The sequence below is a fragment of the Crocodylus siamensis genome, chromosome 5 (assembly GCF_052110815.1).
Source record: "Crocodylus siamensis isolate JL-2025a chromosome 5, ASM5211081v1, whole genome shotgun sequence".
NCBI classification, from domain to species: Eukaryota; Metazoa; Chordata; order Crocodylia; family Crocodylidae; genus Crocodylus; species Crocodylus siamensis.
Window position 1 is genome coordinate 187368289 of NC_143399.1, and position 12716 is coordinate 187381004.

At 43.6% G+C, this 12716-nt stretch overlaps 1 protein-coding gene across 1 annotated transcript in view; it reads left to right on the forward strand.

Annotated features, from left to right (window-relative positions):
* CCDC7 (coiled-coil domain containing 7) overlaps window positions 1–12716 on the forward strand; it is a 178256-nt gene that overhangs the window by 128868 nt on the left and 36672 nt on the right. The window contains exons 30-31 of the mRNA XM_090047535.1: window positions 2240–2359; window positions 8810–8938. Coding sequence (XP_089903661.1) covers window positions 2240–2359; window positions 8810–8938 — 249 coding nt within the window. The remainder of the gene's footprint in view (window positions 1–2239; window positions 2360–8809; window positions 8939–12716) is intronic.

A 12716-nucleotide genomic window follows, 5' to 3' on the forward strand; every position in this document is an offset into this window, starting at 1 on the left:
ATATGTCCTTGATCTTTCTAAATATATGTCCTTGTTCAACTAAGAATTCAGGAAATTGCTATGACCTTTTATTATGCGATCTGACTAAGTGATTAATTATCACCAAGATTTTATCAACCAGGATGATAAAGGGCAGGGGTGAGCAATTGTTTGGGCCAGAGGGCCACTTAGGGAGTTTTAGTAAGCTGTCACAGGCCTGGTCAGCTGCTCTCCACCCCTCCACCACCCGTACTGTGCTAGGTCAGTTGAAATGATATATGATATTGTAATTTAAGATATTAACAGCTTCTGTTAAACACCAGATTGTTTAGTGTGTGTATTCCTGGGGTGGAAACAAAAGGTAACATTGGTAAGCAGAGAGATATAGAAGGTTCTGATTTGAATGTGAAATTTAAATTCATTAATAAAGTGGTTATAAGACTACCACTTGAATAGCTTCTTTTCAGTGATTGAATTCAAATACTTTCTTTGTTTTCATAGTACTTAATAAAGAATATTTAACTTTCTTTGTGATAAACTAAGCACATTTGCCTTCCCTTAAATTAAATTTGTATAAAAACGGGATGTTATGAAGTAGAAAGGACTGTTTTAAATTGTTGAGTGCTAAGTAATTTTATTCAAAAAGTACTAAAAATCTGCAATGCAGAGAAAAATAAGCCAAATCCAACTAATTGCCACTAAATACCAAGTCACAGATGTGACTCTTCTACTGGATTCAGAGGTGTTTTCTTTCTCTGCCTTACGGAATGTAGCAATTGAAGACAAGCAAAGTAACACCCAGTTTTTATACAAATTTAATTAGAGTTGGATGTCTAAGGGCTATGACAGATGCTCGTTTAAAGGTGTGAGGGGATCCAATCTCCAGTCCCAACAGTTGTGCTTTCTGCCATGCCACACATGGATGACAGGATGTACAATTTTATGATCAGGGATCGGATCCCAATCACATCATGCTGCCTAGTGGGAAAGTTGAAAGCCAGGGAGGGACATTTATACACATCAAACGAGCTTTAGTTAAAGCACCCTCACTACCATTTTTCAACATGGGGATGCTGATACACGAGATGCTGGAGTCTGCTCTGATGCGCTGTAGTTACAGTGCATTGGAGCATCCTCGCTGCACATGTGTAGGTGCCCAAGATTCATTTGATTGTTAGCTTGGCCACAGGACCACACTGGGGTCTGGAATGATAATGATAATGATTATCACGCCTGGTTGATAATTAGCAGGTTGTCAGCTGAGTCTGGTGTCTGCACTGGGCTGGTTCTGAACCTCAATGCAGTCGTGGACCCAGCAACCAGAGCTGATGGATATGGGGTTTAAAATCCCTGGCAGGGGAAGATGAATGTTTCTCCCCCCTGCTGGGAGCCTTTGCTTCCCTGCTCTGGGCAGCCTGCCTAGAGCTGCTCAGCACAGGGTTTAAAGTCCTAGCACAGGAGAGCAGAGGCTTTACCCTCATGAGAACGTTAAACCCTATATAGAGGGATACAGCCTGGTGGTGCTCCTTCCCTGTTTCAGGCTGCTCAGTGAAAGTTTAAAGTCCCAGTGGGGGGCTTCCCTCCCTTTCATCACTCCTGCTGGGAGCCTCTGATTCACAGCACTGGGCAACCCAACCAGGCCTGTCCAGCACAGGGTTTAAAGTTCCTTGCAGAAATTGCTTCAGCTGATTATCAGCCACTAGCCACATGTTAAATTTAAGGTGCTATACAAATGAGCCATAAAAATGTTCTGTATTATATGTGGAACATTTAAGAGGTCATAAAATGGGGAACAAGCCATACAAATCAGGTGCACAGGTAGCACCCTATTTATGTTGTGATTAGATAGGGCCCTAAGTCTGTTATACTCCTTTATTGCTTCGTGGTCTCTTTCAGGCTAAGGTTAAATGTTATATACCAGGGAAAGGAGAGAGGGGGCTGTAAGGGAACAGTTACAGAAGTTGCTGTAATTTAAAATTCTGAAGCAATATCTTTGATTCTCTTCCTCCATGTCTTCCATGACCTCCCATTGACTCCTAGAATGCCCCTGATGACATGCTTTTTTCTTTTCCATTGTGGAAAATTGTGGGGAAGTACTGTTGTAGCTTTACATCAGTAAAGAGCCCTTGGACAAAGAAAATTCTCCAGTGACCACCTCCAGCCAGAATAATAGTTTCTTTGTGCTTTCTGCTTGGCACAAATAATGTACCTCAGATTTTAAAGGAAATTTGAATTGCAAGGTATTTCTGTTATTTTGTAGAGAATGAAATGCCCAATTTATCAGAAAAAAGAAGGCTTTTCCTTGCAAATCTAGAATCAGGTTGGAAAGATCTTCAGCAAGCGCATGCTCTTCTAGCTACCCAACCAGGTAATGTCACTGGTAAGTACAGAAACAAGGTCTGATCTGTTCTGGATATTCCTTTTAGATATATAGGCCTTAGCTATTTTTCCCTCAGTTCTGTTGAGCCTGAGGCTGAAGGGTTCTGGAAAACACAATACACTTCCTGGCTTTGAGATTTCACACAGAGTGATGCCCACTCCAGTGCTGAAGTGCCCACCACACTGATCTCAGCCAAGATCTACAGGCAAGCTGCCTGTCAGATGCAAACTCACCATCACTGTCTGTTATGACCTCCCTGTTGTTGCTGGCCAATAATTAGTCCCCAGCACAGGTTATTAGAATGCCAGTTTAGATCATCCTTTGGTACATACAACGCTGTACACATTTGTTGGGAGTTCGGTGTTGCCAATCCGTGGCTGCCAGGATGTCCTATAATACCATTATGACTAGCTTGGTCTTGGAGCTTACATTAGCTCAATCTGAAGAATAATACCAAAATCCTAAACCTCTATCTGGGGCCATTTTAGATTTAATCTGAATCACCATGTACAGTTAACTACTAGACTAAGAATGGGATATTCTTGAGAGCCTTCTTCTCTTGGAACGAACCTGGTACAGCCAGTACCTCAGTCCTTGGAGGACATTGGAGGTTTTCAAGAATTAATGAAGTGAGTAGGCCAGGTTCTAGAATTATCTCAAAAGAGATACTGGAATATATTAAGCCTAGAGATCTATCGAATTCATGGCAGCTGCCCCCCAATTTTGTAGATGGAACATGGGCCCAGGCAGTCATTTTGCAGGTAGAACATGGCAGCTGCACTCCAAACCTCTGGCTGAAGGGCCCCAGTGGCCCTGCCACTTGCTGCTGATTGGCTGCAGGGGTGCACATCATATGGCCTTGCCCTGGCCACCGATTGGCTACAAGGGCTGTCTGTCACTGCCAATTGGTGGAGTGGGGTAGGACCACATGACTTGCAGTCCTCTCAGCCAATCAATGGTGAGGGTAGAAGTGGCAGCCATCTTGCCTGCAGCTGTTCAAATGGGCAGCCTCCCTTCCTCACCTCACTAAGCTGCTGCAGCACACTAAGGACTTCTGGCTCCTTCTAAGGAGCAAGCAATTTCTTTTCTGTAAGTGGTTTTTTCTGCAGATTTTGTGGGCATTGGCCAGATTTCATGGATTCTGTGAAATTGCGAATTTGGTAGGTCCCTAATTATGCTATAGTGGTTCTGTTATACCATACAGAACCTCTGAAGTTGGCCCTATGTTACCTATTAATAAAGTGACTGTGGATCCTGCAAAGAGAGAATGTCAAACTCCCGCATCAAGCTATAATGCCAGCAAGAAAAGAGAGAAACAGTAAAGAGTGCCAGGACTAGGTCAATAAAAGGTCTTGCTTTCCACCCAGCTTGCAATCCAGAATCATGAATTCTGGCTGTCCTGGCTCATTTGATGTTAGGTTCTATGATGTGATGACCTGGTGAATTTACTCCCTCTGGGGAGAAAGGAAGAACTATTGACCTTAATTTTAGATGATTAATTACTAGCAAAAATGGCATTGTAGGTATCATTTAATGCAGAAGATACAGAAGTCAGATTCATAGCATTGGCAGTAATGATGTGCTGCTTTTCATATCTTCAAGGCTCAGGCTTCCCAAAGGAGGTCCAGTCAATTGTGGAGGACTTTTACTTTGAGGATATTGACCTAACTTTTACTTTGAGGATATAGCTCTAACTTGGATGAACCATAAAGTCTTCAAAGCCCATTATGCTTGTTTGGGGTAGTCTGTCCTTCACACAAGCACAGATTTCTGTGCCAGCCAAGGTCAACTAAGTGGAGAAGTTCCTTCTCATCTGTGATCTTCAGTGCTCTACCTGTTCAGGGTGTGTCCCAGTCAGGTGAGCCCCCCATAAAGTAGCATACATTTCATAGACAAAGACATCTAGCTGCAGCTTAGACATCAACTTCTAGTTTATCTGACCTCATATAGGGAGTGTGATGGTGTGATTGGGAAATGATAACAATAAGCCTTTCTGCTCTTGCACAAATGCTTGGATCATTTCCAGTCTATATGGGTCCAAATTTCTTTTTTGGACCTATGGGAGAGAAGGTAGGTGGGTACTGATTTTGATTACTCTAGTGGCAATAATACCCTCCTTACATTGAAGGGGCTGGCTTGTATCGCTTAACTTCATCAGGGCTGTCAAACAGGACAATTTGGACCCCAGTGCTGCCCCAGGGTCTCATAATTGATCCACACACCACATGCAGTGTGCGTTGGACCAGCTCTGCATGCAGGGCCTGGGACATAAGCAGTGCCTGCCTCAGCCAGTCTGGGACTGCACTGCATGTGGCATCCATGCGGGGCTAGTCTGGGATGTACACTGTGCACAGTACCTGCTGCAGCTGGTTCAGGACCTGTGTTGCATGTGGTGCCTGTCAGGGACCAGCCACAGGTAAGTGTTGCATGCTGCATTGGATCCCAGACTGGTCCAGGGTGAGTACCATTTGGAGCACAGATCCCGGACTGGTCCGGGGCAGGTGTCATGTGCACTGGATGTAGCATGGGGGCAGGTGTCATGTGCACTGGATGTAGCATGGGGAGATGTCTGTAGACCCAGTCCAGCCTGTGGTCCAGCCTCCTCCAGCCCATCTGGCCAGATGAGTTTCACCCCCCTGATTGACAGGATATTTAATTTTACATTGCCAAAAGATGTCCTTACAAATGATAGAAGATCAAGGATTTAGTCTCAGGAGTATATTTGCAGAGTATCTCCATTTAGATCAGGGGTGGGCAAAATGCGGCCTGTTAGGCCATTCTATCTGGCCTGCAGGGCCCCTAAAAAATTTAATATTTATCTGCCCCTGGCTGCCTATCATGCAGCCCTTGATGGCTTGCCAAAATTCAGTAAGCGGCCCTCCGCCCAAAATAATTGCCCACCCCAATCTAGATATAGGCCTCTTTGCAAATGGAACCAACAAGATGTGTTTTTATTTCTGTCCACAAGGTGGTCTTAGTCCTTTTTCCCCTCTCAGTTTATTCTTAGAATCATAAATCATAGGGCTGGAAGAGACCCCAAAGGGTCATTGGGTCCAACCCCGTGCATGAGCAGAAAAGACATCTGGGGTTAGACAACCCCAGCCAGGTGACCGTCCAGTCTTCTCTTGAAGGCCTCTAGGGTAGATGATTGCACCACCTCTGTGGGGAGCTTGTTCCACAGTCTAGACACTATAGTTGTAAAGAAGTTTTTCTTAATGTTCAGCCTGAAACTGTCTTCTAGGAGTCTGTGGCTGCTGTTTCTAGTTTTCCCCCAGGGCACCCTGGTGAACAGTTGTTCACTGAGCCCCTGATGTATGCCTCTGATATAGCAGTAAGCTGCAATCAGGTCCCCCCTCAGCCTTCTTTTCTTTAGGCTGAAGAGTCTGAGATCCCTCAGCTTCTCCTCGTATGGCTTATTATGCAAGTCCCTGATCATACGAGTGTCCCTTCTCTGGACCCTCTTGAGCTTCAGCATGCCCTTGTTGAAGTGTGGCGCCCAGAACTGGATGCAGTACTCCAGCTGCGGCTGCACCAATGTTGAGTAAAGTGAGAGAATCACTTCTGGATTTACTGGAGATGCATTGATTGATGCATGCCAGAGTTTTATTGGCCCTAGTGGCTATTGCATTGCATTGCCAGCTCATATTTATGCTGGGGTCTATTGTTACCCCCAGATCCCTTTCATTTGTGTTGCTTCCCCGAGCAGGTCGCAAAGGTGTGTGCTTTCGCCAGGTATCTGGACTTATAAAGTGTGGTTGAAATGCCTTCTATATGCCTTCCTTCCCACACATCTAAACTTGTGAATTCCTCATCAGGCAGGACTGAATCCTAATCATCAGCCTGTGTGGCTGAAGTAATTCTAGCATCAGGGTCCCCTGATTCTCTTGGTGAGATCTTATGGCACTGTTTTCAGTGCCAGGTTTGTTAATCCATGACAGGGGGTTCTGTACCATGGATGTTGTATGGCTCTTGTAGGTTGGGCAATAATGTTCAGCTAAGGCCAGAGACATTCTCACTGGCATCAAAAAGACCTCAACTGGGTATATTTACTTGGTAAAATGGACTAGGTTTTTCTTCTGATTTTGGTTGAAGAACATTAGGCCCATCAGGACCATTCTTGACTGCCTTTTGGACCTAAAACATGCAAACGTCTGTCAGGTAGTTGAAATCCATCTGGCAGTTATCTTAGCCTGTCACTGGCTACATGTATTTTCTTATCCAGCAAATCTCTGGCTTGTCTTGAAGACTTTTCTCATGTGGACACGCCAGTTCCAGAATAGGACCTGATTTTGGACCTCATGTTGTGGATGAGAATATAATTTGGGCCTATTGCAGTGTGTTCTTTCTTGAATCTTTCCAAGAAATTGAATTTCTGGAAGCAGTAATATTGGCAAGATTAGTGGGTAGCCAAGCACTTCTTGGATTTTCCTTATACTATTTTCTACTCAGATAAAGTGACTGTAAGGAGCCATTCAAAATTTCTGTTAAAGTAGTCTCAGATTTTCGTATAGGTTAGCAAATAAGCTTGCCTATGTTGTTTCCTTATTTATGTGATCCAAGGTTTCACTATATTCACTTGATGTTAAAAGCTTTGACCTACTACCTTAAAAGAACCAAGCTGTGAAATCTCTATGGCTGGTTTTGACTGGGAGATTTAAAGATGCAGTCATATTAGCTCAAAGACTGGTCATTAGGTCGTGCAAATTTATGTTGTGAGACTATTGATGTAGATCTGCCTTCTGTGATAAAAAGTTCATTACACCAAAGTCCAGTTTATTTCCCTGTGTAAGGTGAATCTCAAGGGCTACCACCTGGATCTCCATACATACTTTCACTAAGCATTACAGCATCCTGGAGGCTTTCAGGAGGTTCTGCAGTTGGGGTTTATCTACAGCAGAGCTGTCAAACTCACCGTGGACCTCAGGTCAGATCTGTGGGGCTGCATTTGGGGAGCAGTGTTGGTTTAGGCCAGGCAACAGAATAGGTCCTGGGGTATGTGGCTGCACAGAGCAAAGATGTAGTGGCATGCATGGTGTGCAGCTCTGGCCAGGTAACAATACAGAGCCAGAAGCATGCAGCAGTGCAGAACCATGTTTGGCTAGAGCTCTTCCCTTCTGCACACTCCTGGTTCCTCATGGACACATTCCTGTGGCTCTGCACTGCATGAACATGACAACACGTCATCACACATCCTGGATCGATGCTGCCTCACACCCCAGGTGCTGTTGACCATCCAGAGCTCCATACCTTCATACAGCAGCATGAAGCTAGAAACATGCAGCTGCACACCCCCAGCTCTATGCTGCCACCCAGCAGTGTGGAGCTCTAGTCAGTCGGCAGTGTCTGGAGCGTGCAGCAGTTTGGAGCTAAGGGACAGTCCGTCAGACCATAGTCCATTGGACTACCAGTGGACCAGTTGTTCCATGGGCTGTATGTTTGACACCCTTGGTATAGAGCACTTGAAGGTCACCTTCAGACACATGGGTAGTGCTTTGGAGCTGATCTTAAATGAGAAGGAAATTCTTTTGAGATGTACTGTCCGCAAGCACAGTTAAGTACCCTCAACTCTGCAATGAGAAGAAACTGAGAGGCTAGAAGCTGGCGTTTTCTTTTTAACCTTCAGGTGAAGTGGCATGAGGAGGAGGGAGGCTAGAAAGTTCTCTAAGTCTATTGCTAAAGCAAAACATTTCTTTGGTGTGAGAGAACCCAGTTGAGAGAGTCCAAAGGAGAGCCACTCATATGATCCAAGGCCTGGAGGTCAGGCCTTACAAGGACTTGGGACTCTTCAGTCTGGAAAAGAGAAGGCTCAGGGGGGACTTGGTGGCAGCTTACAATTATATAAGAGGGGTGCATCAGGACCTGGGAGAACAGTTGTTCACCAGAGCTCCCCAAAGGATAACAAGATCTAATAGCCATAAACTCCAGGAAGGACAATTTAGACTAGACATAAGAAAAATGTTCTTTATGGTGCGAGTGTCCAGGGTCTGGAGCAAACTCCCCCCCAGAGGTGATGCCAGCACTTACTCTGGACTCTTTCAAAAAACATATGTATGTAGTTCTTTCTGGGGTCATTTGATCCCACCTGACTTCCTGCCTATGGCTGGGGTGCTGGACTCGATCTCATGAGGTCCCTTCCAGCCCCTAATGTCTATGAAATCTATGAGACCCACAGATGAAAACTTCAATTTTCAAGTGTCTTTATTTTTGCAGGTGCTTTTTTAAACATATAGGTAGATACATGATAAAATGCAGAAATTGTTGTTGGTTCTTTCTATTGTCTAATATTAATTCATCTTTTTAGACTATTTTCTGTATGGTATGGTAAGATGTTATACTATTGCCTGCAGGAAAGGTCTGGATCAGTTTTCTGCATCATGCTTTTAATTTCATAGAGAATAATATCTAAAACTTTTCTCTGGTAAGTGCACTAAAATCTTCTGTACTCTGTAGAGAGAAAAGCTAGCCAAGAGTTTTCCAAGAACAGAGAGCATTTGCTTGCAAAGGTGGAAGAAAATCTAAAAGGCCTGCAACAAGCACAGGTTTTGGTTTCGGGACAGTTGGGAAGATTTGGATCCAGTGGTGAGTGCAAAGTAAATAACTTATATGTTAGTTAAAAAAGTGAGTTTGCTGGGGCCTCTGGCACCACCTATGGATAGAATTTTGAACAAAGATGATGTATTGTTTTCTTCAATCTCTGGATACTCAATGTAACTACTGTTTCTTTATATGTGTAGTTATCCATATGGATGAGATTTAAGTTGAGAATTCAATTGAGGGGTGCCCAGAGCTGAGGGCCTGGGGTTTCCGACTGGCGTTGGAGATGAGGCCAGGGCCTGTGTGGCCAAAGGTCCTGGGGGAACCACGTCCAAGAGGGGAAGTAGTGGGAAAGGGAAAAATGGCATTCCCATATAGAAGAATGTTCATTTGTAAAGAGACATTGATAACGTGTGTTCCATTAACATAATGGGGCATTGTTTTTAAAGGCATTGGAGATTAAATCTATCTTTGCTGATTTTCAAAGATTTATGTTTAACCACTCAACATTTTGACAGGGCTTATGGCATCACAGGGCAATGTTAATCTGTGTTGTAGATATTGTGAGGCTTTTTAATACCTTTAATTAAAAATAAAATAAAATCTGGTAATCCAATATGAGACTATTGTCTCTGACTCTCTGGGCAGATCATTGACTAGATCGGGGGTTTTCAACCTTTTTTGGTCAGGGTACCCCAGGCAGCTGGTCTAGAAGCAGGAAGTTCCCTGTCAGCCAGTTGACGTGCAGGGGTGGGGGGGAGTCCCCTGCATGGCAGCAAAACTGGAAGTGCTGGCGGCTTCTCTGTGCCACTGCTGCATACCCCCTGGTGCCTTCTAAAGTACCCCCAGGGGTACATATACCCCTGGCTGAAAACCCCTGGGCTAGTTGGTTACCATCATTATACAATAGATTAGCTGCCTCTGTACCACTGTCCCATTTGTTGTCTTTAAGATTGTCCATTGGGATCTTGAAAATCTATTTAGATATGCAACATAGAATCTACAGTTTTCCTTAGGTCAGCTTTTATGGACCAGATGATAATTTAGGAACCTTGAGTTTTTTTTCTAAGTCTGTTTTATCCTCCCTCTTTGATATAGCTGGACATTTTTGAAAGCCCAGTCAAAAAACTTTTTATAATTTGGCCACATTGTGAGCAAGTAGTCTATTACTATTACTTATTTTATTAGCCTTTGATACTGCAAGTGTGCACCTGCTTAACATCATTACCATAAATTGTCCAGTTGAAGCAGTGGAACTACTTCTGATAGTGACTTTAGGCATTTGTGTAAGTATGTGCACGGTTAAGACAGCGTTTAAAGGTCCTAGCCAGGAAGGTGGCACAATTGAGTTGGGTTCAGTACAAATACACACAAAAATGACAATTTATGCCCTATGGAATGTATACTATCAGGCTCTGATCCTTCAATTAAATGGATATAAGAGACATTTGAGGGCCTGTGTAGAACTCTGTAGAGTTCAGTGAGTGTCCAGGCATACTTATTAACTTACAAAATTGGAAACTTAAAATGCAAAAACAATATAAGGAAAAGAGAATAGAATACATCATGCATATAAAATAAACACTGGTACATGGCTCTTTAGTTTCATGGTTTTTTGGACATTTTATTTATTACTTGCTTTGCCTTTGCCTTTTTTTTAAATTAGTTTCTACTTTTATTTCTATATACTTTTGTTTTTGACACTGGCCATTTTCAGGCTTCCTCTGCATGTTACAGGTATTGCACTATTAACTGGTTAATTGCACAGTTACCTGCTGGACACCAGCACAAAGTAGTTATCATGACATAAAAAGCTCCAACCAGCTATGAAGTTAGACCTTGAAAATGTGTGCTACCTTTTTAGCTGGTTGCTATCAAGCTGTAATTTGCATATATACCAGGGTCTCCCTTGCAGCTGGAAGCCTTGTCAGTTGATGGGGCTTCCAGCTGCAGGGATGCACAATTCCCTGTGTGAGATGCTTAACCCCTAGGGATCATGGCAGTCATGATATCCAGAATCTGGAAGTTTCCATCATCCCCAAGCCCTAGGGATTGTGGCACCCACAATCCCCAGACTTCAAGGGCTTCCCACACCCCTGAGCTCTAGGGATCACAGTAGCTGAAATCCCCAGGGTCTGAGGATTTCAGGCATATGTGGCATGGCAGGAGGTGCGATTGTGTGAATTGTGCATTAAGTCCAATTGTGGCTTTATCTACACGTGTAGAAGGGGTCTTAGTCTCCTCCATGCAAGACAGTCTATTCAGTCAATGTGCCAAATTTCCCTGGCAACTGGGAGAAGATCCAATTCTTATTATGATTCTGGGCTTAGGCAAACCTTTCAGACAAAACTCTCTAGAACTTTCTGTTTCCATGTGGCATACATGGCATATTCCAAATTTCCTCCTGTAGTAGAGCTTTCAAAAAATTTGAATGGCATGTTTTCTTAGTTTCTTCATTGGTATGACTTTTTTTCTTTGCTATTACTAAATTCAAAACAAATCAATATTTGGACAATCTGAGGAGGGTTTGGTGGACAACATTTCTCCTTATTGGAAATAACAGACAAAGAATAGTATGCTTCTTCAGTTCCCAGACAGAGAGTAAGCAAGGTACTTCTTTCGAATTAAGTAGGCTGTTGTAGAATCTGATTCCTAATGGGTACAGGGGTGAGGTCCATGCTGACACAGTACCAACAGGCCACATGAAAACCTCTCTTCAGTGATATCAAAGTAGAATTCATAGAATCGTATATAAAAGTAGGGCTGGAGGGGACCTCGGGAAGTCATCTAGCCTAACCTCCTACTCAACCATTGTCTAAACCATCCTAGGCAATTCTTTGTTTAAACTGTTCTTAAAAACTTTGGGAAGTCTCACACACACAGCTATGAGACATAATGTCCAAAACATCAAAAACACCCTTTAACTTACCATTGGTAAAGCTGATGATGCCTTCATCCCTCTATGTCCTGCCACACTGCAAGGACTGGAATTAGGTTGTTAAAATACGCTCCAGAGTTGTAAGGAAGAGGACTGTGCTCCACTCCTACAAAAGTCAGCAAAAATCCCCACACTACATGCCAGTGAAACCATGGGGTTCTTCCTCGTCCCAGATGTGACAGTTGGTCTGATCCTGAGCAGAGGATCAAGACCCTCTAGCTTTGAGCCTCTGAGTTTTCCAGATCCCAGTCCCATTGGCTCACAACAGTCAAAATCCCCAATTTTGTCTATGGCCAACACCCAATGCTTTTTGATAGCTAGAAAATGATATTTAGAGGTTTGCTTTTAAGAATTGGGTTATAGATAAAGTAGATATTGCTTTAGAACAATGGTCCACAGTAATGGCAAGGGTTAATTGATTTCTAAAAGCCTGTTTGTGGCAAAGTCTCCTTCAAGACCCACTGTATTTGACACAGGCAAGCAGGAAACAGGTGCATAGGCTGGGAAATTGAAGGCATTTATTGCACTGTTTCGTAACAGAGATAAGGGACTCTGAAGCACTGGCACCAGGTCACAGCGCCAACTGCATAGCCTTTGGGATTTCTGGCTTTGGGGGCAGACCAAATTAGGAGAATTGCCGGGCAGACCGGCAAAAGCCCAACAAATTAGGATGGGTTTGTGAAAAAAGTGCATGTGATGGGTTTGTGAAAAAAAAGGAATGTACTGACAGGACAGACCATGGACAGTATGATGACCACAGGGAGACCAATCAACGAGGCCCAGGGATGAAGAGTCATCAGAAGGGAAAAAAGAATACAAAAAGGAGGGATTTCAGAGCAGCAAAAGGTCCATGAGAGGGAAAACCAAGGCCACCATGGACAGGGG